This window comes from Canis lupus, chromosome 6 (assembly GCF_011100685.1).
Source record: "Canis lupus familiaris isolate Mischka breed German Shepherd chromosome 6, alternate assembly UU_Cfam_GSD_1.0, whole genome shotgun sequence".
NCBI lineage: Eukaryota > Metazoa > Chordata > Mammalia > Carnivora > Canidae > Canis > Canis lupus.
Window position 1 is genome coordinate 7,008,031 of NC_049227.1, and position 26,390 is coordinate 7,034,420.

The 26,390-nt window shown below is 47.8% G+C and overlaps 1 protein-coding gene across 1 annotated transcript in view; it reads right to left on the bottom strand.

Annotated features, from left to right (window-relative positions):
- HIP1 (huntingtin interacting protein 1) overlaps nt 1-24,525 on the bottom strand; it is a 158,182-nt gene extending 133,657 nt beyond the window's left edge. The window contains 1 exon segment of the mRNA XM_038539146.1: nt 24,337-24,525. Within this exon segment, the coding sequence (XP_038395074.1) occupies nt 24,337-24,456 (120 nt within the window). The 5' untranslated portion in view covers nt 24,457-24,525.
- Nucleotides 24,526-26,390: the final 1,865 nt, after the last annotated feature.

Genomic DNA, 26,390 nt, shown 5'->3' on the forward strand with positions numbered 1-26,390 from the left:
AACAGATAATGGTTGAGAATTTTCCAAAATTAGAGTGAATGCTAAAACAAGTTCCAAAAACAATTAAGTAAAACAGTGCACATGATATACCACCCGAAAAGAAAAGAAATAAACTATCAGAGAGAAAAGTAGATTATCCATAAGGGATTGGAATTAGATGAATTGCCTTCTGCCCCCGGACGCTGCCAAGTAAGCATCATTAAAGTCTCCCCTCCCACTGCCGTCATGTCTAAGTCAGAGTCTCCCAAAAAGCCTGAGCAGCTGCAGAAGCTCTTCATCAGAGGTTTGAGCTTCGAAACAACCGATGAAAGTCTGAGGAGCCATTTTGAGCAACAGGGAACGCTTATGGACTATGTGGTAATGAGAGACCCAAACACCAAGCACTCCAGAGGTTTTGGGTTCCTCATGTATGCCACCATGGAGGCGGTGGATGCAGCCATGAACACAAGGCCACACAAGGTGGATGGAAGAGTTGTGGAACCAAAGAGGGGTGTCTCACGAGAAGATTCTCAAAGACCTGGTGCCTACTTAACTGTGAAAAAGATTTTTGTTGGTGGCACTAAAGAAGACACTGAAGAACATCATCTAAGAGATTATTTTGAACAGTATGGGAAAATTGAAGTGATTGAGATCATGACTGACCGAGGCAGTGGCAAAAAAAGAGGTTTTGCTTTTGTGAAATTTGATGATCATGACTCTATAGACAAGATTGTCTTTCAAAAATACCATACTGTGAATGGCCACAACTGTGAAGTAAGGAAAGCCCTATCAAAGCAAGAGATGGCTAGTGCTTCATCCAGGCAAAGAGGCTGAGTGGTTCTGGAAACTTTGGTGGTGATCGTGGAGGTGGTTTTGGTGGGAATGACAACTTTGGTCATGGAGGGAACTTCAGTGGTCAAGGTGGCTTCAGTGGCAGTTGAGGTGGTGGTGGATACGGTGGCAGTGGGGATGGCTATAACAGATTTGGTAATGATGGAAGCAACTTTGGAGGTGGCGCAAGCTATAATGATTTTGGCAATTACAACAATCAATCCTCAAATTTTGGACCCATGAAAGGAGGAAATTTTGGAGGCAGAAGTTCTGGCCCCTATGGTGGTGGAGGCCAATACTTTGGCAAACCACGAAACCAAGATGGCTATGGCGGTTCTATGGCAGTGGCAGAAGGTTTTAATTACTGCCAGGAAACAAAGTTTAGCACGAGAGGAGAGCCAGAGAAGTGACAGGGAAGCTACAGGTTACAACAGATTTGTGAACTCAGCCAAGCACAGTGGTGGCAGGGCCTAGCTGCTACCAAGAAGACATGTTTTAGACAATACTCATGTGTATGGGGAAAAAACTCGAGGACTGTATTTGTGACTAATTGTATAATAGGCTATTTTAGTTTCTGTTCTGTGGAAAATGTAAAGCATTCCAACAAAGGGTTTTAATGTAGATTTTTTTTTTTTTGCACCCATGCTGTTGATTGCTAAATGTAATAGTCTGATCATGATGCTGAATAAATGCGTCTTTTTTAAAATGTGCTGTGTAAAGTTAGTCTACTCTGAAGCCATCTTGGTAAACTACCCCAACAGTGTGAAGTTAGAATTCCTTCAGGGTGATGCCAGGTTCCATTCGAAATTTATTTGCAACCTGCTTGGGCACAGAAGCCATTGTCTCCACAAACCTTGGTGTGGTTGAACTGACAGTTAATGTGTTGTGACCAGGAGTTCACCATTAAAAGGGTTACCCAAGCAAAGTCCTAGAGTTTATTTGGTTATTATGATTGTTGGCACATCCTATGCAATATATCTAAATTGAATTATGGTATCAGATAAAATTATAGATGGGATTAAAGCTTGTGTAACATCCGTTATCATGTGTAATCAATAAACAATTTAATATTCTCTTGGGGAAAAAAAGGAATTAGATGAATTAAGTGCCTGAAGACAACAGAATAGCTTAAAAGTGCTGAAGAAAAAGAGCCAGGGGGGCCTGGGTGGTTCAATGAAGAGTCCAACTCTTGATCATGATCTGAGGTCGTGGGACCGAGCCCTGCATCAGGCTCTGTGCTGAACATGGAGTCTGCTCATCCCTTTCCCTCTGCTCCTTCTCCCATGCTCTCTCTCTCTCTCTCTCTCTAATAAATAAATAAAATACTTAAAAAAAAAGAAAAAGAAAAAGAGCCAACAGTGTGGTGAGAAGGAAGCAAGATCCTAATTCTGTTCCATCTGCTATTCTCCCTCCAGCTTGTATCCCTTAGTAGCTCAGGTAGCAGGAGGGTGAGTGTCCAGGTTGCTGGCTTCGGGAAAGTTCTCACCATGGTACCATAGGCACATGGCACTGCCCCTGCTCCACTGTGTCCATGGTTACTGCTTGCAGCCAACATGATTAGAAGGAAAATCAATTCTGCTGAATAGGCACTAAAGAAAAACCCCCAAGAAGATCAGCAAACAGTCATCTAATCTGACGTTGAAAAAAATGAAATCTAGGGGCACCTGAGTGGCTCAATCAGTTAAGGGTCTGACTCTTGATCTCAGGGTATTAAGTTCAAGCGCTGCAATGGGCTCTGTGCTGGGCATGGAGCCTGCTTTAAAAAAAAAAAAAAAGAAAGAAAGAAAAATAAAGAAATATTGGGCCAAAAAGGCAATAGGAAAGGATAAATCTTCTGACCAAAAAAGTCTCAATAAAGGGAGAGAGGAAGCAGAAGAAAATGGGCAGAGGAGGATCATTGAGCAGAGACCAAAAGAGATTTAATAGCACGACCAGAATCTAAAATTGAGGATATTTCAGACTCAAATGCAGTGGGAGACAAAGTAGTCTTAGACCAGTCTCAGCGGTGGTTTTTACATACTCTTTCCCCAACAATTCTAAGAAGCAGTTTCATCAACCATTTTGGAAATGCAAGTTTTCCTTTTTTTTTTTTTTTTTTTAAGTTTTCTGTAATTCTGTAAACATATTTTTAAAGAAGCATGGAATCCCACCATATCCCATGTTTTAACACATCTTTAAATAAGTATAAATAACTTTTTAAGAGATAAAATCACATGCTAGTTAATTTTAGTAAAACCACAAGTTAGTGGAATGCTGGATTAAGAAAAGCTTTGTTTGATGTAAACTTAACATTCCATAGACTATGAAGGGCATTATAAAGTTCTCTAAAATACACATAGCCCAAATGACATTGGGTCATTTTAAGTGAGTCCTTCTTTCATATTTGGTTTTTTTTTTTTTTTCTACTTCTTCTATTTGTTCTTCTGTCTCCTTATCAGAATTGCACATTATCTGTGGCAAGATCCTGCTAGGGAAAGAAGATCTAGAATTTCTCCAAACCTGTTAATGGCTCAAGGATATAATTTGCAAGATATTATATCCTGTATTATCAGGACATTCCTCATAAAAGGCTTGAGAATTAAAAATATTTGAAGATTCTGACCTCTGGTGTCCTCTACTTGTGGATAAAATGTCTCCAAATTTTAAGCTGGAACACTGGTTAAGAAACTTTTTTTTTTTTTAAGATTTTATTTATTTTAGTGGGGGAAGGGGCAGAGAGAAGTGGAGAGAGAGAATCTCAAGCAGATTCCTCACTGAGTGCAGTGCCCAACATGGGGCTCAATTCCACAACCCTGAGATCATGACCTGAGCCAAAATCAAGATTTGGACCCTTAACTGACTGAGCCACCTAGGTGCTCCTGGTTAAGTAACTCTTTAGCAAAGCATTGTAGTTACATTGCATAGACTTTTTAATATTAGCATTAACTCATGATGTTTGAATACTGATCAGCAAACAAGTACCAATAAAATCTTGATTGTGACAGAGGGGGAAAAAAAGATGGTGAAAATGTAGACATCTTCAGACAAAGACTAATATAATTCACTGCAGGTTCTTACAGAAAGAGCTACAAAGTTTCCCTATCAAAGAAATAAATGCAGCCCCAAAGAAAGTTCTGAAGAAGTCCTAAAATAGCCCTATTTATATTCTAGAAGGAATATTTGAGAAACAAAAACAGCATCTCCAAAGTTTTATATTCTCTTGACATTATCCTGATCATGCAATGAGCCCAAGATGGAAGCCAGAAGAGGGAGTCGGTGGGAGCGCCATAAGCCCCTGTGAAAGCCATGCCTCCATGCCATGGTGGCCAGTGTGAGTGGAGATTCCAATCCTTTCTCTGAGGCATGAACTGTTTCCTGGCTTCTGCACCCACTGCTCACTTTTCAGTAAAGATCCCTGAACCTTTTTCTGCTTTTGTCACCTGCTGCTTGTTGGCCAGCATTTAAGAGAGGATAATGCAGGGTGGGTCCCCCTCCACCTGCTTCTGGTCCTGGGGCTGGGAGAGGGTAGCTCTCTTGGGCTTGGCGGGGAGGGCACACTCATCCAAGGTCACTCTCCAGGGCAGGAGGTATTTTTAAATATAGATAAGAAGGAATGATCAAAAAATGACTGCCTGGCCATAGAAACCTAAACCCTGAGGCAAAAGCTGGTGATGAATGCCGGTGATTCCATAATGAAGATGCTGACACCATACCATCGCTCTGCTCTCTGCGGACCTACAGAAACACTGATGTAATTTCATCTTCTTTCCAGAAGAAAAAAAAAATTCTTCTTCTCTGTTCAGACATAACATCATCAACACAGCTCTTTAAATATCTGTGCTGGGAGGCTATATTTAGTGACTGTTTGGCCCTTAAAATGAGCCTGATTTCCTGTGGCAAAAAGTTCTCAGCAGCAAGGAGAGAGGCCTAGAGAATTCTGAAGTACTAACAAACAGCTTTAAGGCTTGAGATGTTCAAACAGTGTAAGAAAAGGAGTTAACTGCTTTTACTGGAGAGGTGACTGGCACCTAAGAGAGGGGGAGAAAAATCATAATAAAAGGGTGGGTTTGGCCTGAACACTTCTAAAGTCATCCTGGAGAACAGCCTGACATGGGACAGCTGTGTGAGCCAGTAATCACATGTGGCATGCAGCTCTTCTTCAGGGAGGTGGGAAGGGCCTCCATTTACTCATTCACTCATTCCTTCATTCACTCACTCATTCACTTGCTCATTCCCTCACTCACTCACTTGTTCATTCACCCACTCACCACATTTGTACATTTTCCTACATGCCAAGCCTGGTGGCCTACAGGCTTTCCAAGTCATGGGGCAAATAAGATACACAAACCATGGACCTTCAAAGGCCATTCCCAGAAAGGGCCCTTGGCAGGGCACAGAGTGAGTGCTGCAGGGTGGGGGACACTTCTGCTGGGGCCATCTGGGAAGGCTTTGGTGGGAGAGGAAACAATGGCCAGTACCAGCTACTGCTCTGGACTCTCTCCTTAAATCCACTCATTGAGCCCAGAGGCCAGTATATTATCTCATATCACAGATGAGTAATTTTCCCAAGGTTCCCATAAAATAATAAGTAACAAAACTGGAGCTGAAACGGAGATTGTCTGACTGCAGAGTGCTTAACTACTCTTTTTAGGTCCAGAGCGACAGGTGGAGGCTGGCAGAGCATATCTGCCACACTGCGTACAGAGGTTCGCACTCCAATTCCACCAAAGACCTGGAACAATCAGAGCAGCTCTGCTACGGCTTGAGCACCAGAACTTCTCCCTCCTCGGATGCAGCCTGAATTAGTCCACTTTCCCTCCTTGGAAACCACTGTCTAGTCCCTCTGTGTGTGTGGGTCTCCAGTGTCCCCAGAATGACCCGAGCAAGCAAGGGAACGCACATTTACTCAGCCCCAACTAAGGTTTGCCAAGCAACATGCCATTCTTTTTTTTTTTTTTCTTTTCAACATTTTAGTTTGAGATAATTTTAGACCTTCAGAAGAATTGCAAAAATAGTATAGAGTTTCCGGACATCTTTGCTCAGCTTCTCCTTCTACTAACTAACATCTTACATAAGCATAGGAAAATCATCAAAATGAAGAAATTCACCTTGGTGCGATACTATTAACTATACTACAGAATGAATTTGGAATTCTCCCATTTTCCCGCCATTGTCATCTTTCTATTCCAGGAGCCACTCAGGATCCCACCTGTACTGTCACATTTCCTTAGTTTCTTCCTGTCTGTGACAGCTCCATAGTCTTTCCTGGTCTTTCAAGACCTTGACATTTTTTAAGAATACTGGTCAGTTATTTTGTAGAAAATCCCTCGTTGGCTTTGTGTGATGTTTCTTGTGTTTAGATTGAGGTAATGCACTTTGGGCAAGAAAATCATACAGGTGATGTGCCCTGTTTGGTGTAACTGTCAGGACCCATTCGTTTCCATATATTAGCTTCTTTGGTTTCTCTGGATACTCAGGGAAATCTCATGAGATAAGTATTATTATTTTTTTAAATATTTATTTATTTATTTTAAAGAAAGTAAGAGTGTGAGAGAGAGAGAGAGAGTGAGTGCAGGGGTGAGGGGCAGAGGGAGAGGGAGAGAGAGAATCTCAAGCAGACTCTCCGCTGAGCACGGAGCTCGACACAGGACTCAATCCAATGACCGCGAGATCATGACCTGAGCTAAAATCAAGAATTAGACATTGAATGCACTGAGCCACTCAGGCACCTCTTCAGGTAGGTATTACTATCCCCATTATAAAGATGGGGAAACTAAGGCAAAGAAATTAAGGCACTTCTCCAAGTTCCCTGGGTGGTAAGGTAGCAGAGAGATAATTTGCAGCCATTTCTGTCTCTGGGTCTTTCTACTACATGTCAGTATGTTACTTCCATTCTTTCTGGTTTAAACTCATTCATATGACCTTGACTGATCATAGGAAATTGGACTTAGATGGTTAATCTAATTATTCCTAGGCTTACAAGGGGGATTCTAAAACCAATAGATAATAACAGCTAACATTGACTAAGTGCCTAGTATTTGCCTGGCACAATGCTTCATCCTTTATACATAAGATATCTCATATAACCCCTTTTAGCAACACAATGGAGTAGGTACTGCAGGGGCACGATCCCCTTATTCCAAACTCTTGGGTCAGGTGTGTCTGGGAATTTAGAGCTTTGGGGTATGGGTAACATCCTCTGATCAATATCTTTGCAGCCTATCATATGACCTTTCATTCTAAGATGGGCACATAACAAAGACTATGAATAGGCGCAGACAAGTGCAGGTTGGGTATCACACTTTGAATGAAACTTCTAGGCTTCCAGAACTTCAGGATCTCAGAACTGCAGATGAGGAACTATGAGCCTGCACACAATTCTGTAACAAGAGAAAGTCCTTTGCAAATGAGGAAGCAGAGGTTGGGAGATCTTCAGAGCCAGTCATTACCCAGGACTGTCCCTTACTCTGTGGCTGAGAACCTACATCAGGCAGTTAGGGCTCTTTCCTACTGACTTAGGTTTTACTTCCCATTTCCTGTAACAAAAAACATTCTGAATATGTTCAACTGGCACTAAGAATAAATGGAAATAAACACACCTTCCAAACTCCCAGGCTTTGAGCTGTCCCCAGAGCAGGGTGTGAAGGAGATGACCACACCATCCCCATCATCACTATGATAGTTACTGTCTTTCTCAGGCACTAGAGGAAACTTTTTCTCTTTCCATAAAAATATCATTAGTGGGGCACCTGGGTGGCTCAGTAGTTGAGCATCTGCCTTTGGCTCAGGTCATGATCCCGAAGTCCTCAGATCAAGTCCTGTATCAGGCTCCCTGCAGGGAGCCTGCTTCTCCCTCTGCCTACCTCTCTGCCTCTCTCTGTATGTCCCTCATTTATTTTATAAATAAAATCTTTAAAAATATATATGTCATTAGTGCTGTTGGATCAGTCTAGTCCAAGCCCCAAGTCTGCATGAGGACCCCCAAAAGGGGTGTGTGAGGTTCAGGTCTTTCCCTATGACATAAGGACACCCTGAATTGCTGAGGCTTTCCTTCATGAAAAGTAATCTATGAGCTAAATTATCTATGAGTTGATCTAAACTGCTTAGGCCCTATGAACAGGTTTAGCCGACTTTGTGTCTCGAGTTAGTGTGTCTCACTTCCCACTGTGCACAGAGAAGCATCCCTTCATGTGCCCTATAATTACTTTCCAGTTCCACTGTTTGGAAGAAAGTTCTAGACAGCAATGATCATCTCTTTCATGATCCCTGACTTCCCTTCAGTCACCTGCTCATTTGCCCTCTCACTTGGCCTGGGATGGAGAAACTGAGGCAACCCTTCCTGTAAGTGGAGTACAGTAAGGGAGGGCTGGGGATAAATCAGTGATGAGTCCACAGAATCCCTAGGAGGCGAACGAAGATAATTCATTACTCCAGGAATAGCAAAAATTTAGGCAGGAAAGGAGAAGACTTTGAGTCTGCTAAGGGCTCAGCTGCTCCTGGCATTTCCAGGGTCATGATAAAGTTGACAATGAATAGAGAGTTAAAATGCTAGGGGCACAGAGAAGGGAAAGTGTCCTGGGGATGGGGGAGGGGCACAGGTGTAAATAAAAGCTACATCTTTACCTTCCAGAATGACAGGCTCACAATAATGGCTATCATGAAACCAGTTTCAAGAATTAAAAGTGCTAGTTTCTGGGGGCACCTGGGTGGCTTAGTCAGTTAAGTATCTGACTCTTGATTTTGGCTCAAGTCATGATCTCAGGGTTGTAGGATCAAGCCCTGCATCAGGCTCTGTGCTCAGTATGGAGTCTGCTTGTCCTCTCCTTCTGCTGCTCAGCCTGCTTACACATGCTTGCTCTCTATCTAAAATAAATAAATAGGGGCGCCTGGGTGGCTCAGCAGTTGAGCACCTGCCGTCAGCCCAGGTCACGATCCTGGGGTCCCAGGATCAAGTCCCACATCAGGCTCCCTGCATGGAGCCTGCTTCTCCTTCTGCCTGTGTCTCTGCCTCTCTAGCTCTCTCTCTCTCTCTCTGTCTGTCTCTCATGAATAATTAAAATCTTTTTTAAAAAATAAAAAATAAAAATAAAATAACATATCAAAAAAAAAAAAAAAAGTGGTTGCTTCTAGGAGGAAATGGTTAAGAAGGGCCAGGGAGCTGGGCCAGGACACAGTCCTGGATGGTGGTGACAAGCCTGAGTCACTATCCAACCCATTTAACTGTGTCTGTGCACACCTTTAATGGAAACAAAATCACACAACTGGTCACAGGCAGAACCATGACCCAAACCTCAGTTCTACCCTCTTGTCTGCATCTTCACTTTGGCCCTTGTCTTTCCAGACTAGACAATTCTTTTTGCATGTCCTCTGTCATCTTAGTTGTCATCTGAGCCAGCCCAGTGTCGTGGTGTCTTTCTCGAAGCCATCGAACCAGAAACACAGAAAGTAAGCAACCAAGCATGCAGTCCATCCCAGGCCCAGTGCAAAGGCAGGCCAGTGTGTTCAGGTCACGGTCCAGGCAAACACCTCCTGAGATCTCCCAGTGATTCCTCCTGTGGTTCTGTGCCCATCCTCAGAAACAGCACACCACTAAACACATGGACCTCCTCATATAGATGATCCTCAACTCAGGGATCATCGGGCAGCAGATCAACAAGGAAGCCAATACCCATTCATTTACTCATCCCACAGCTATGAACCTACTCTGTGCCAAGTAATACATACCCCCAAATTTAGATGTTATTAATTAGTAGCATGAGAATCCTAATACGAGCTGAGTGTTCACGACATGGATGGCAATGAGCTAAACACTGTCCTTGTGTTCTATCATTTAATCCTTTCAACCTAGGATCGAGTCTTGGGTCTCCAGGATCAGGCCCTGGGCTGAAGGTAGCGCTAAACCGCTGAGCCACCCAGGCTGCCCAGTTTTGTTTGTTTTTTTCTTTTTACCACAGATGCTCTTTCAATGGCTCTCTACTTAACTGGGTCAGATCAACTTATGCCCACCAGTGTCTCTGTAAAGCAGCTTGCCTGGAACCATTGGCAGGTGACCCAACCAGACCTAAAGCTCATGCTCTTAATCTCTACAGAGTCTTGAGGCACAATGAGGACACAGACACAAGGCTGAGTGTGCCTCAAATCTGGATGAGACTTGCAGAATGGACCCTAAGTAAGTTAATTTTTCTTTTCTAATCCTTACTTTCCTCTAGGAAAGTGGACTGGGTCAAAGGCCACACCTCAGACAAAGAGAGGAACCAGGGAGGTAAGGTCAATGTGTGAAGCAGGCTACTGGAAGACAAAATGGCATCATTTCAGACATCCCGTGTGGCCTGATTTGGTGACAGAAATTAATTTTCTGGAAAATTAATTTTTTTAAAGCTTTGTTTGAGAGACAGCGGGTATACCAGCAGGGAGGGGAAGAGGGAGAGGGAGAGAGAGAATCTCCAGCAGACTCCCTGCTGAGCATGGAGCCTGACATGGGGTTCACTCCCATGACCTTGAGATCATGACCTGAGCTGAAATCAAAAGTTGGAAACTTAACAGACTGAGCCACCCAGGTGCCCCTGGAAAATTATTTTTGTTATGTGCTACAACCTAGGCCTAATGGACTAACCCTGGGAAGGCCAGGATCGGAAGATACTTACAGAGTTTTGCAGTGCTAAGCCTGTGCAGATGTACCTGGCAGTCCTAAATAGAAGGCAGAAGACGATGCCTGTGCAGAAGTGACCAATTACAAAAGAGTTCTCATGAGGTAATTTTCCTGAGTGGCTTTGGAAGGCCAGTTCTTTGAGGCGGGGGAGGGGGGCTTAAGATTCTCTGACCAATACAAAAAACTCACCCATAGAAATTAAGTGCAGCCAGGGTTATCCAGGAGGAAGGGTTTCATAGAGAGGGAAAGCCAATCAGAATTCAAAGTCTGGAGCCGAGAAATGGGACAGCAAAACTGGAACAAGGGCCAGGTGTTGTCAAAAGGCAGTCAACTCTCACAGGACTGCTGCTTCAGTAACTGCATTTTTACAGAGCTACCAACTCGCTAAACCTTTGGGGCGATCTCGGCCAACCCCCTCATTTCACAGACCATGACCAAAGACCTACAGAGAGTAGGGACCACAGCAGAACAAGGAGAACTACAGCCAGGAGAAGAGGGGCTTCCTGATTCTTTTTTTCTTTCCTTTTTTTTATAAGGTTTTATTTTCAGGTAATCTCTATACCCAGCATGGGGCTTGAACTCACAACAACATCAAGAGTCACACGCTCTACTGACTGAGCCAGCCAGGTGCCCCAGGCTTCCCAATTCTTTTTTTTAAGATTGTATTTATTTGAGAGAGAGAGCGTGTGCGCATGAGCAGGGGGGACGGGCAGCAGGAGAGGGAGAAGCAGACTTCCCGCTGTGCAAGGAGCCTGACATGGGGCTTGATGCCAGGACCCTGAAATCATGACTGAGCGGAAGGCAGATGCTCAATCAACCGAGCCACCAGGCACCCCAAATCTTAATTTAGTGCTCTGGGCGCGCGCCCCTGTCTGCCTTGCAGCTAAGCCCAAAAATACGGGCACTCTCCAGAGGACCCTGGAAAGCCTATGTAAGGACCAGCACACAGCAGGCCCACCCCGAGGGAAGCTGTTCATTTATTCCCACCTGTTTTCTGACTGCAAGTCAGCTCTCTCGAGCAAAGACACCATCAGGATCCTAGAGGGAAAAAAGGGATTTCCTACCCACTTTTTTTTTTTAAGATTTTATTTATTTATTCATGAGAGACAGAGAGAGAGAGAGAGGCAGAGACACAGGCAGAGGGAGAAGCAGGCTCCATGCAGGGCGCCCCATATGGGACTCGACCCCAGGTCTCCAGGATCATGCCCCGGGTTGCAAGTGGCACTAAACCACTGGGCCATCCAGGCTCCCCGCCTACCCATCTTTTTTAATAGCATAGAGCTTGATCAAGAGAAAAAAAACCCAAAACATGTACGGTTAAGTAAATTCTATCTGTGATCCTTCACGCTTGGAATCTCACCAAAGAACTCCATGGCCCAGCAGGAAAGAATGTTTTGAACAGGCTGCTGAATTGTTTCTCCAGGATAAGATTTCTGTGAATAAGTGCCAGGTGTGGAAATGTAATGTTTCATCTATGGCCACAGTAAGCATGGATGAAATAACAAATGTCCCTCCAGGTTTAAAAGGGTGGCCTGTCTGTGCCTCGAGGCAAGGGCTGCACTAGCTTTCTCACTGCAGAGTGTGAGTTACCTGTTATCATCCATATTAGTTTTTATCGCCGACCGTAACAAATTACCACCAATTTAGCAGCTTAAAACAACGCCCATTTATCAGCTCAGGGTTCTGCAATCTGAAGGCTAACTTGGTTTCACTGGGCTGAAATCAAGGTGTTGGCAGGGCTGCATTCCTGCCTGGAAGCTCTGGGAAAAATGTAGGCTCCTCTTTCTATCTTGAGGTCCTTAATTATACCTGCAAAGACCTTTTTACTGTGTAACAAAACATACTCGCAGGTGGACATGTTGCAGGGAAACAGAGAGAGAGACAGTGTGTGTGTGTGTATTATTTTGCCTACCCCATCCCATCATCCCCCACCATGGAACATAAATCAGGAATACTGGCTCCCAGTCCACTGGCTCTGGGTGTACCATGACTGCACGCTGAAGCCCCTCTCTGTAAAATGCCCCTCCTACTGAATTCTCCATTCCTAAAGCACACCTACCTCTTTCTACCAGGGGAGCCAAAGCCTCTGCTTCATTCCAATGCGATGGAGATCATGTACGATCACCTCAGCATTGGGCACCCGCCTTGGAATGGGAACTGGGCCTCTTCTGTTTTCTGGTATAGCAACAATCAAATACGATCAGGTCCTTTATCGGTATTGATCTTTTATTACTAGTTCACTCAATAAACATTTACTGAGGGTCTACGGGGTCTTGAGCATCATGCTTGGGGTGAGGCCTACAAAGAAGGTGAAGCTATAGGGAAGCTCACAGTCCAGCGGGGAACAGACATATAGATCAACACATCAACACGGAAACACACAGAAATTTCATCAAATAAATCTGCCCATAAGAGTGGGGTGACTTCCCAGAGGAGGGCCACTGGAGGTAGGACTTCAAGGATGGAGAGTTTAGTGAGTAGAAAAAGTGGGAGGGGCACTCAAGGCTGAGGCAGAAAAGCATGGTATGCCACCTGGAGAAACACAGTGGGGCCTGAGACAGGACAGGGATGGAGGGGTGGTGGGGGCTCCACGGGACATTACAGCCTGCAAAGGTCAGCTCTATGCTATGCCCATGAGCCTGAGTTTCACAGTTTGGAGTAATGCCTAGCAGACAGGGGGAGGGTGGATTTGAGGGGCAAGACTGGATGGCAGGAAAGCCAGTTGGGCAGTGTGATGAGTAGTTCAGGTTCAAGACCTGAATGAAGGCAGGAGCAGCTCAGGTGGGAGAAGTAGGAGCCATTTGGAGCAAACAAGGAATGAAGGAGACAGAACAACTGGACTTGGTGCCTAGCCACAGGGATGCAGAAGAGAGAGCTGTCAAAGATGAGCCGCAGAATGTCAGCTTCAAGGGCCAGGGAGCGTTTATAAACTGGGGTTCTCTAAAACTGGGAACCAAGGACAACGAGTGAGTTTGTGGCAGGAGACAAAGTTCAGGATTAGGTGTGTCAGGTTTTGGGGGGGGGTTAGGGTTTTTTTTTGTTTTTTATCAGCAGTAATGGCCTTAGACTATATAGGGAGGTCCCTTCCTGGACTAAGAATCTCAAGGGAAGCAGAAGATCTCAAGTTACTTCCAAGCACAAGTCAGGGAGCTGACGTTCAGTAGGAAGTCCCTGGGAACCACCCACAGTTATGTCAGAGACCTGGTCTCTTTCAAGGACCCAGTCTCTTGCTGGCTCCAATCATGCTCACATGACCCCAGACTCAGGGTGAACTTGGGAGGGTTCACCCTTCAGCTCTGGGGCCATATATGGCCGACACTCATCAGTCCTTTACTCAAAATATTTCATTCTTCATCCTACAAACCCTTATCAAGAGTCACTCAGTACCAGACACTGTGTCAGGAGCCTGAGGCTGTAAAGACAGATGAATAAGGTACTTGACACAGAGTTTCGGAATGCCTACCTAGTGCCAAGCCTGGAGAGGTAGAGCCCTGGGCTGACCTGGTACTTCAAGGGAAGTTTCCCTGGATCTCGCTCAGAGAAGAAACCACACAGCTCCTGCCTGTCAATCTCTCACTGAAGGATTATGGAAAATAGGAGGAAAGAATATAGTATTGGTTAAGACCCATCCAAAAGAAACCAGAGAAGGCATTTGCTCGCAGCCCAATATGGGAGGGGTCACATGACAGGCAGTAAGACATAATCTCACACACACACACACACACACACACACACAGCAACCATCTGAGCTCAGAACTGTCATTGTGGGCTGGCCCCAGGGACTGTACACAGGACAAGGACCACACAGAATCGCTGTTAGAAGGTGAGCATTTCTGCCATGTTCTCAGGTGACATTCCCCAGGCTCCTCTGTTCTCACAGTAGCTTATCAAGTGAGACTTGATCTAGATCTTTGGAATACAAGCCAATCTTGTGGTCATACATTCTGGAAGTCCACCATACAGATATCTGATATTTTATTCAAGTATGCTTCTTTTTTTTTAAGATTTTATTTATTTATTCATGAGGGACACAAAGAGAGAGGTAGAGACACAGGCAGAGGGAGAAGCAGGCTCCTCTGCAGGAAGCCCGATGCGAGACTCGATCCCAGGACCCAGGGATCACGCCCTGAGCCAAAGGCAGACAGACGTTCAACTGCTGAACTACCAAGGCATCCCTCAAATGTGCTTTTGAGCCTAAAACACACTCTCTTCTTTCATTCTCTCCTTTGAGAACTTACTTTTAAAGATTTTATTTATTTGAGAGAGAGTGATCAAGGGACAGCACGGGCAAGGGGGAGGGGCAGAGGGAGAAGCAGACTCCCCTGCTGAGCAGGGAGCCTGACCTGGGATTTGATCCCAGGACCCCAGAATCATGGCCTGAGCCCAAGGCAGGCGCTTAACAGACTGAGCCACCCAGGTGCCCCCCTTGAGAACTTTTCATCCCCTAATTTATTTTGTATTTCACAGACCTCCTTAGCCCGAGCTGGTGTATTTCCCTGTGCTAGAGGCTGGGGACAACCCGGTAAAAGATGAATGAAGACATGAGGGGCCCATCTGGTGCTGAGGAAGGCAGACACAAGGCACAAACGGATGGAAGCTGAGAGCAACATGCTCAGTGTGGGCTAATGATAAGTCTCAACCTCACAACTACATGTTACTGCAGTACTCAGAATATGCTGCATGGATATACATGATTCATAAATCAAAGGCTTCCCAGGTCCAGGGCATATCAGAAGGGTTTTCACCAGGGAGGCTGTATTTGGGAGAGACCTCAAAAGGTGGGCAGATATGAAAGTGGCAAGTTCCTAGACTCCTCAAGACACCGTCTCTTACTCCCTGGAGGTGGTTTTGGTGTTCATTTGTTTTTTTTTTTTTTTTAGACTTTTGTATTTTGAAATAGAATTTAAATAGAGAAAACTGCACAATACAAAAATATACAGCTTAGTAAATTATCAAAAACTGCTACCTAGGCCAATAAGCCAACTGATGGTGGACCTCAGAATCTCTCCTTGCACACCCTCCCAATTAATCACCCTGCATCCAAGGACAATATTTATCTGGACTTTTATGATAATCATCACTTGCTTGCTTGCTTGCTTGCTTTCTCTCTCTCTCTCTCTTTTTCAGAGAGAGAGCATGAGGGGGGTGTGGTGGGCAGAGGGATAGGGAGAAAGAATTTTAAGCAGGCTCCATGCTAGGGCTTGATCATGACCCCAAGATCATGACCTGAGCTGAAATCAAGAGTAGGATATTCAACCTACTGAGCCACTCAGGCACCTCTATCTCCTTATTTCTTTACAGATTTGCAATCCAAGTAGCACACTTGATACGTTTCACTTTGGTTGTTTTGTGAACCTGATATAAATGGAAGCATACAGGGTGCCTGGGTGGCTCAGTTGGTTAGGCATCTGACTTTGGTTCAGGTCATGATTCCAGGGTCCTGGAATGGAGCCCCATGTTGGGCTCCCTGCTCAGTGGGGACTCTGCTTCTTGCCCTCTCCCTCTGCTCCTCCCTTTCTCACTCATGCTCACTCTTTCTCAAATAAATAAATAAAATCTTAAATAAATAACTAAATGGAAGTATACAGAAGGTGTCCTTTGGGTCTGCCTTTTTTTTCATTCACCATCAGGTGTGTAGGATTCATCTATGTTGTCGAATGTGACCACGGTTTATTTATTCTCCTTGTTGTACAAGTATCCCCACGAGAGACATCACAATCCAGTTATCCATCTACTGTTGATGGACCTGGATTGTCTCCAGTTTGGAGTTATGACAAAAGGTGATGATGAGCATCCCTCCAACATGTTTTGTGCCTTGCTGTTGGGTATAGAGCAGACAGTGGAAGTACGGGCCTATTGAGTCTATACATCTTCAATTTTTGGATAACACTGGACTGTTGTCCAATGTGGTTGCACCAGTGCACAGCCCCAGCATGAGCATTTCCACTACTTCACATCCTTGCTGATGCTTGGTACAGTCAGTTTTTCTTTTTTCTTTTCCATTTTTTAAAATTAAATCCCCCACGACCTCAAGATCATGATCTGAGCCGAATCAAGCCAAGAGTCGACGCTCAACCGAGCCACATGGGCACCACTTTTGTTTTCATTTTAATTTTTATTTCTTTTTTAAAGATTTTATTTATTTATTTTAGAGACATAAAAAGAGAAAATGCAGGCCAGGGGAGGGGCAGAGAGAGAGGGACAAGCACACTCCGCACTGAGCACAGAGCCTGACGTGGGCTCAGGACCCTGAGATCATGACCTGAGCCGAAATCAAGGGTAGGGCATTTAATTGACTGAACCATGCTGGCGCCCCTTTTCATTTTTAATTTCAGCCATGCTGATAGGCATTGAATGGTATCTCATTACAATTTTAATTTGCATTTCCTTGATTACTAATGAAGGTGCACATTTCCATAGGTTTATTTTCTTTTACAAAGTTCCTCCTGCTTATTTTCTATTAGGTGGTCTCTTTTTTCTTTTACTTTTTTTTTCTTTTACTTTTTTTTTATTACATATTCTGGATACAGGCCGTTTGATAGTTATGTGTGGTGCAAAAATATTCTGGGGGGAATTTCAGAAGTCCAAGTAAGTCAATTGGAAAAGACTTGGAAAAAAAAAATCTCCATGACTTTTCTAAGTTACCAGCCCCAGAGCAGCTTTCAGCTTTAAAGAGAGATACTCAAAGGAAAGTACAGTTTGAGGTAAGAGCCACCAGGTTTAAGCCTCTGCTCGGCCACTTCCTGAGTGCTCTTGGGCAAGTGGCTTATGCTCTCTGAGCCTCACTGAGAGGCTGAGAGAGCCTCTCATCCTTGAGAACAGATCACTATTTATCACATGGTTGTTCTGTGGCCAAAAAAGAGGTTATGTGTAAATGTGCTTTATAAACTGCAAATCTGTTAAAATCAGAAGCAATCGGCCATACTGGCTTCCTGAATAGCCTGGCCCAGCTTCCTGAGCTGTCTCATTTGCCCTAACAGAGGCAGCAGTAGTAACCTTTCAGATCTGAAAAAGAAGCCCATCCTCCCTTCCACTGTCTGAGCCAGGGGACACCTTCAATCCCTGTCCCTCTCCCCGCACAGTGTCGGACTGCAGGGCCTGTGAGCCAGGAACAGGGCTCCTCCCTGCCTGCCCAGGCAGGAAAACAGGAAGCAGCCCCCACCCTGCCAGGAGGTGGGTGGGGCTGACAAGCTCCCTTTCCTAGGTGGGCATCTCTCCAGGCCATCAACCCTCTGGATGCAGGAGCACTGGCCACTGGCCCGCCGCACCCCGTCCGGGGCTTCTCCACACTTTGTCCTGAGGTGGCAGACCAAGTGGGCCAGTGGACAGGGAGTGTTAAACAGTCCTCTTTGGTGTCTTGCAGACATGCCAGACAGAGAACCCTTTCAGTGCCCAAGTGGGGCTGGGATTCTGCTCTCCTGAGCCACGTGGGCATTCCTCATGCCGTGCGAAAATACGGTACCACCCATTCATGTGTCCCGTTCTACATACGGGTGGGAGGCATGTGGAAGTTTTTCAAGAGAGCAGTTGAGAACTCAGATGAAATGTGTGTCTTTATTCCACAGTGTGAAACCCCGCTTCGGGAATTTTATTAGCTCAAATGTTTGTGAGCTGGAAATCTTGTCCGGCCTCCCCATCTTGAAATGAGAAATCCAGTAGCAGAGCCAGATTTGCTCACTCCCCAGGGAGTGCTCTCATATTACTCTGCGCTCATCCTCACATCCCTTACACCCTGCTGCAAACTCCAGCAGCAGCACACAGGCCACTGCCATCAGCCACATCCAGGTGCCTGGGACACCAGGCCAGCTTCTCTCCCTTCTAGCTCAGAAAGGCCCACCTGATGCATAAAGAAGCAGAGAGAAGCCCTGGAAGGTCCACGTCTATGTTTTGGGAATGTTTATAAAGTGTTCTGAAATTCATGGAAATTCAAATCATTGACCACAAGCCCTGATTCTATCTCTAGAGGCTCTGCAGGCTCCTTCCTATATGGGGATCCTGGGCACACAGGCCTGGCACACAGTGTAGACACTTAGTAAGAGTTAATCACAGGAGAAATCACAGGAGACAGAGGGAGAATCTCCAAAATGTGCAAAGGGAAAGTACTCTGCAAGCAGAGGCCTGTCTACAGCACTCAGGCTCCGTCTAGATCCTCCGTTTCACATTCATACATTTGGCAAAAAGGTCCAGTACCTGCCTCCTGCAAGGGTTCACTCCACACTGAGAGCCAGACCCTGCCCCCAAGAGCTTACAGTCTGGAAGAGAAGCCACGGCTCGACATGGATGAATGGGACAGACATACAGTAGCTACGGGCCCATGCTTGCTGGAATATCTGATCTGGTTGAGAGCAGCCTGTAGGAGCTGTCTAGTGGAGGGATGCAGTGTAAGTTATGGCCTGGAAAAGAGAGGGACCAGGGACTTTAAGATGCCACGGTCATGCAGGGTATCTCGGGAGCCAGCAAAGGTTCTTGAAAAGAGGGAGTTAAAGAAGCAGTGTTGGGCTTTAGAGATGATCCCTCTGGCCCCAGGGAGGATGGGATTTCAGCAACACAGGCAAGAGGTTTGTGAGGACAGGAATGGTACAAAGCAAAGGAGCAATGGACAAGAGAAGCCTCACAGAACACAAAGTGACTGTGAGGACAGAGGAAAGGGAGGACTCGGGACAGATGCCAAGGAGATGATGGGGACTGATGGGGACCAGACGCTGGTATTCAGAGGCTGGGAAGGCCCGAAGTAGAGTCTGGGGCATGTATGGTTTATTCAAGGGCAAACATCCAATAGAAGTGGTCACATAGGCAGGGAAGTCAAAGACAGACGTGGGCAAGTGACATCATGGACATAAAAACAGAAACTGTCAGATGAGGTGAGCATACAGGAAGTGGACAGAAGGTAAAAGAGAAGTAGGGTGAGGTTAGCACATCAGGGACCCAATTGTTAGGGAAAAGAAGGAGAAAGAGCTGAGGGGGCCAGGCAATGATACAGGGATGGCAAGCATGCACAGCCAGGCTCTGGGGCTAGTTTTCCTGAGCCTGGGTCCAGCTCAGACACCTACTTCAGAACCTAGAGCTGGTTATTAACACGTCTAAGCCTTGATTTCCTGATCTGTAAAACAGGGATCGTAATTCATAAATTCGTTCCAAGAACTGGGAGGTGTGTCTCATATGTGTCTCATACCATGTGCACATAGTAAATGCAGTGAATGTCAGCTGTTCTCACCTTTATCAATGGGAAGAAACCAGAGGAGTAAGTAGAAAACCACAAGCTCAAAGAAAGCTTGCAGCATCCTTTCTACCTTTCCAGTACCAACGAAGGGAGCAAGCAGGGGACAGGAGGGAGGACAGCACCTTTCATGCTAGAAGCCATTCCTGAGCAGCCAGGGTTGAGAAGCACTGATCTCTCTGGTCCAACCCCACAATTTCTCAGCAGGTGAATCAAAGGCTGATCTGAAGATCATGAGCGAAATGGTAGAAATGCCCCCTGACTTAAACACAGAGAAGAGGATGTGGGCTTGGTCATTGGATTTCAGAGCTCTGGCCTGTCTGCTTACTCGCTGTGTGATCTTGGGCAAGTAACTTCGCCTCTGTGAGCCTAAGCTATTAAATAGGATAATAGCCATAAATCACCCAGTATGTTTCTAAGGCTCACCAGGCCATCAATAAATATTTGTTTCTGTCTTTTCTTCTCTAGAATCGAAGTATTCCTGGTTCTTCCCAGCTCAAGGTTGGTTAGGATCCTGTACTCTGTGGTGGGCTCTACCCAAACAGGTTTGGACGAAAGCCTCCATGTTTCCAGCCCCGTCTCTCCTCTGATCTTAGTAATCACCCACAAGAGAACAAATTTCAACATGCACAAGACTACCCAGGGCTCTGGCTGATATGAAAGCTCTCATTCCGTAGGTCCTGCATTGCTAGCAGCTCCCATGATGCCAGGGCTGTAGGTCCTTTGCCCTCTGTGTAGAAGGACCCTGCAGTAGCGGGTCCACCTCCTTGCTGATTCATGAGCTCCTGCAGGCTGGTCTCTTTATCTTACTCATCTCTGTGTCCCCTCCACGCTATGTGCTCACTAAATGGATGGTAAAAAAATAAACAAACCATGGAGAAAACCATTTTCTGGCTAAGTAAATATGGTCAGGGTATTTTTGTGCCTATGTGTGTCAGCTGTCCTGGTTCATTCCAGAATTGCCCTCCTGGCCAACATGAGGACAGTGTGGTGGAAGGGGCTTGGAATCTGGAGTCCTGGATCTGATTGCTTTTCAATCATCAATGGGTGGCCCAGGGCAAGTTACCACACTCTCATCCACAAAATAAGAGTGGTAATGCCCAACCACAGTGTAGCCCCCAAAGATAGCTAAAACATGCTGTGTAAACTGTAAAGTGCTCCAGGCAAGGTATCTTTCTTACAGCAGCTTGTTTGATGGCAAGAACCACTTTTCATTCCCCTAGAGCCTGAAGGTTGTTTGTGATGGGCTGGCAGCAAGGGTCAGGTTGGAGATAGGTGCTGCAGCAGGTGGGTCTGAGGTCCCCACTCTGGCATGAACACAGCCCCTGACCAGAAGGAAGACAGAGAAATCACAGTCCTCTGATAGGCATTGGGCAGGGCTCCTGACTGGAGAGTGTAGGACAGAGTGCTGGACCAGGAGGGAACTTGGGACCATTAGGAAAAACCATCAAGTTTCCCTGGCTTGGGGATCCCTGGGTGGCTCAGTAGTTTAGCACCTGCCTTTGGCCCAGGGCATGATCCTGGAGTCCTGGGATCAAGTCCCACATCAGGCTCCCTACGTGGAGCCTGCTTCTCCCTCTGCATGTGTCTCTGCCTCTCTGTGTGTCTCTCATTAATAAATAACATAAAATCTTTATTTAAAAAAAAAAAGTTTCCCTGGCTGCCCTGAGCCTGAGTTACCCATCCATGCAAGGGCTTCCCTGCTGGAACTAGCCAGTCATTTTGTACCCCACCTACAGCCAGATCACCACTAACACAGGCCTCAGGAATCTGAGGACACAGGGGAGAGAGAGCAAGACACAATCTTGCCCCCATGAAGCTCCTAGTTTACTGAGGACAAAACAGTGACTGTACAAGGTAGCAGGTGTGGGGCGGAGGAGTGGGAGGAGTGCGGCTGAGAGGTGCGAGTGGCCAATTCTGCTCCTGCCTCCACGTGGGCTACTGCACCTCATCTGCACTCACCTCTGGACATCTCCTTTGCCATTCCCCACTTCTGGAATGCTCCCTCCTTCTCTCCACCCAGCAAGCACTATCTCATGCTGGATGGTCGTCAGGTCCCGGTAAGGGCTCCCAATCCCTCCCCACACCCTCAGACAGAACTTTCCGCATGCGGTCTCGGCTGTGATCACATTACCTAGGAACATTTCTGTCCCCCTGCTGAAGAGTTCATCACAGCCTGCATTATTACTTATATTTATGCTTCCTTAGGTCTCCCCAGATTACAGCAAGAGTCACTGAAACCATGCTCTGAAGCTTACAAAACGCCTTCATGCCTATGATTTCATTTAACCCCCACACTAAACCTGCAAGGTATGTATCATCCTTACTTTACAAGAAGGAAGCCTTAGAAAGGCTTGCCTGAGGTCACACAGCCTATCCAAGTGCCTGGCTATAAAATTCAAACCTCTTCCAGCTCCAATGCCAGCATTCCGCCGGGACTCAGAGGTAATGCAAGACAGTTGGGTAAAGGGTGGAACGGCTTCCAGCTGTATGACCTTGGGCAGGTGACTTAACCTCTCTGAACTTCAATTTCCTCATGGAAAACGGGGCTGATACCCACCTCATGGGTCCTTGTGGAGATTAAAGAAAGTAATACAATAAAGTACTTAGAACAGAGCCAAATACGATAATTAGCTACAATTATCACTACACCTTGGCTGATTCTCATGGTCTCTTAAGTCATTAAATTTTTTTTCTAGCTCATTTTTTATATCTCATAATACGCTAGATACATTTGAAGTCATCAAACAAAACGAGCTTTTGCAGATTGACTAGTGCCAAGTTTTAGGACTGTTCTCTTTTCTCCACTCTCCTACCCCCCTTACAGTTTCAATAATAGAAAAATTCTCTTTTCCTGCTCCAGCCTACCTCCTCCTCACTCCCACCCCACCGCCAAACAAGCCACTCGATCAGACGCAGCCAATCACAAGTGTTCCACACGTAAAATACCGGCAAACACTGCCTCAGAGTCTCCTTGTTGGACTGTCCCTGGATGGCAAGGGGACATGCCAGTCCTGGGTGGAAGCTTTCACAAACCTAATTTCTATTGCTATAATGGGTCAAAGTTTTATCCATATTCCTCTAGTGCTCTAGTTTTTACTTATTTGAGACTCCAGATGGACTGGGTTATCAACATCTATTTCTTTTCTTTTTCCATTAAAAGGAAAAAAGAAGAAGACTATTCACACTAGTGAGAGCAAGAAGCCTCAGAACTAGGCAGCTAGTTGCGGCAATTAACACCCACCGTGGACCAGCAGACGGAAAGCTTCTTTCTTTCCAGGGGTCCAGTCCACAAAGGCAGAGATAAGAAGTCTCAAACCCAGCTGGTCCCCAGGAGGCAGAAGTGAACTGCTGTCTTTCCTATCTCTCCCATCCCTTCCTGGGGTAGGATGACCCTGGGACGGGACACTCCCTACTTTACATCACCCAGACACACCTAGAACGGGCCAGAGGCATCTGGAAAGAGGATGAAGTTGCCAGGGTGAAAAGCTGTATTCATTGCAAGATTCCTGCACATTATACTATCAGGTCTTCCCAATCGTTTCTACCTAAAACCCCAAAGCCTTTCCTTCACATTGTACCCTGTTTCGTGGTGGGAGGGAGGGAGCAGAACACAGCAGGGAAGCCAGCCTCTGGCAGTGGAGGCCCAGCTGGATCTTCAAAGGTTCCACCCTCAGCGCAAGAGCAAAGAACAAATCTGCCCATACAACTTTGGCACTGGGATTAAAAGAAGTGCTGTGCCCTTTGAAATGGATTTTGCATACAAACGAGCTGATGAACACCAGAAACATGTCAGCTTTATTCAGTCAAATCAATACAGCAGGCATTCAAACTCTGAGGTAAAAATGGATTGTGGCTTTTTGTTGATGACACTGGGGAATTTTGGCCTCCAGCCCTAGTCAGGCTGGACAAATAGGGCAGGCTGCCTATTAGCTGTCAGGCACATCTTGGGGGATGAAACCCAAACCCCAAACCAGGGCTCTGGGCACCACTCGGGCAGCTCATCCTTACCAGCAGCGGGCTGTCGGACCAAAGGCCTGACCCTGGCCCCTGGCCCCTGGCCCCTGGCCGGGCCCCCTCCTCCAGCCCTCATTTTTCAAGCTCGGCCACACGTCGTCGCATTTCCTACATTCCTTCCCGCCGCCCAGACCCCTTCAGCCCGGCCTTCGGAGGCCAACAGCTGGGGGTGGTGTGAGCCAAGCCAGAGGCACCAGGAAGGGGATGCTAGGGGTGGGGGGAATGTCAATGCAACCCAGAAGCGGTCGAGAGGGGAGGAAAGGAGCCCCCACTTCACATCCCAGTCCGGCGCTCCGCTCCCAGCCACCACACTTGTGTCTCCGAGCGGCCCCCCAGTGCGCTTCCCCTGCCTAGGGGCACCCCTCCCACCCCTCTTCCGTTCCTTCCGCTCACCGCCCCCGTGACCCCTGCCCTGCCCCACCGCACGGATCGTGCCGGCTCCTCGGGGCCGCCCTGCCCTTCTCCCCAGGCCAGCTGGGATGCCCCCGGGTCCCCGACCTCCCCAGGATCGCCTCGACCTGCGCACCAGATGCTCCCTCCCGAGGCCCGCTGTCCCCGTCCAGCCCTGGGCCTGGACACCTCTACTCCCTCCAAAGCCCCTCCCGGACACTGCGTCTCTCGGGATGCCCCAGCCACGCATGCCCCGGGGTCCCCCGGTCCTCACCTGAGTCCGCTCGAAGCTCTCCCGCTCTGCCGCCTCGATCCCCGCGCCCACCCCGCGCCGGCTCAGCACCTTGGGCAGGGGGTTGGGCACCTGCTTCATGGAGCTGGCCATCCGGTCCATGTCGCCGCGCGGAGCCGAGTCAGGGGCCCTCGGCCGCCCCGGGATCCCCACGGCGCCGTCCGCCCCGCCCTACCCGCTGGGATCCGGCGCTAACGGGACGGCTGCGGCCTCCCATTGGCTGGGGGCGCTGCTACTCTCCCGAGGCTCCGCCCCTCTCCGAGGCTTCCCCGCCCGCCCCCGCCCCCTCCGAAGCTCCTGAGCGCGCCCCGCCCCGCCGGGCTCTCGGGACCGCGAGCCGCGCCCTGACCGGCCCGGACGCCTGTCAGTCACCGGGCCCCACCGCCCCGGCGGGGGCGGGGCGGAGGGCGGGGCCGGGGCTGCCCTGACCTGCCCTCGCCCGCCCCTCCCCCGACGCCCGGCGCACCGCCCTCCCCGCCCCTGCCCCGCGAGCCGCGCTCGGCTCAGCTGCGGGCGCTGCCGGGTCCCGGCGTGGTGGGCGGGGGTCACGCTGCCCCCGGCGCCCGGCCTCCCGCGGGGAGTCCCGGCCGCTGGGTAGAAGCGTGTTTACGCGGCTCGGGCCGGGCCCGGGGAGCGCGGGAAGGACCGGCTCGGCGGCCGCAGCCCCGGGAAGCGCTGCCCTCCCGCCCGGCTCCCGCCAGCGGGTCAACGTCCCGCGCCAGCTCCCTCGGCCTCCTCCCGCGCCCTGCCCTGCCCCGCCCCGCCCCGCCCCGCCCCGCCCTGCCCTGCCCTGCCCTGCGCTGCAGCCCTGCGCATCCCCTTTGCGACGATCGCCGACCCGGGCGGGGATGCCGGGCTGGGTCAGCGGGAGCCTCTGACACCTTCTATCCAAACCTCTCCCGGTCTGGAACCGGCCGGAGCGTAGCCTTGGCAGAAACCCGTCTGTGTTTCTGTTTATCCGCGGCTTTCGGCCACCCCTCCCCTCCTGCTCGGATGTCAGCCGAGGTACCGACTGGCGGAGGAAGTGAGATCCTTAGCGGAGACGCTAGAGAAAGTGAGAAGTTTCCCGTTAAATACTAGTGTTGGGGTTTTGGAGATAAATGCCTTGAAACTCAAAGGAAGGCATTAAATTCTTTTTTTAAACTAAGATCTTTTGATTAAAATTCACGCGTTCAATAGAGAAGCGAATGAGGCGGTGGGCCTTTGGAGGCACTGGCGAACTACTGAAGGCTTTCGCTCAGACCTGTGCTTGGCGGGTGGGGTGGGGTTGGCGCTGTGTGGACCAGATTGTGGGAGCGAAGAGGAAGGGAGGGAACCAATCGGGAGAGTGGATGAGAGACCCTGAGAACCCACAGGGAATGAGGAGAAAGTTCTTGTCCTCTGGGAGGTTATGGGAACATGCTTGGATGTAGGGAATGGGAGGGAGGAGGCACTGGTGGGGTCAAATTCTATAGAGGAGGGATGTAAGGGTGGCAAGGTGTTGGAGGGGTGATTGCCTTGAGGCTATATTTGCATAGCTAGCTCACTGGTTTCACTTTTCTCACTTTTCTTAAAAGTGAGAAATTCACTTCCCTCCAAGTGTATTTATATGGGAGGCTTTGTGAGTGGCTTCCCTTGAGTTTCTCTGGGGAAGAGGTGAGTTGTTACCTGGTTTTCAAGGCTTTGTGTCTGAGAAGGTGGAGATGACTTTTTTTTTTTTTTTTATGACTTTAAATGAGTAGGGGTGCTGGCTCCAAAAGAGGAGATGACTTCCATTCTGGACAGAGCGGTGTCAGTGTAGACTTGGCCAAAGAGCAGGCGATGGGTGGAAACAGGAGTTGGAGCGGTGGGGGAAGAATCAGAGAGACAGGGGCAGCCCAGGTGGCTCGGCGGTTTAGCGCCGCCTTCGGCCCAGGGCCCGATCCTGGAGACCCGGGATCGAGTCCCACGTCCGCTCCCTGCAGGAGTCCTGCTTCTCTCTCTGCCTGTGTCTCTGCCTCTCTGTGTTTCTCATGAATAAATAAATAAAATGTTAAAAAAAAAAAAAAAAGAATCAG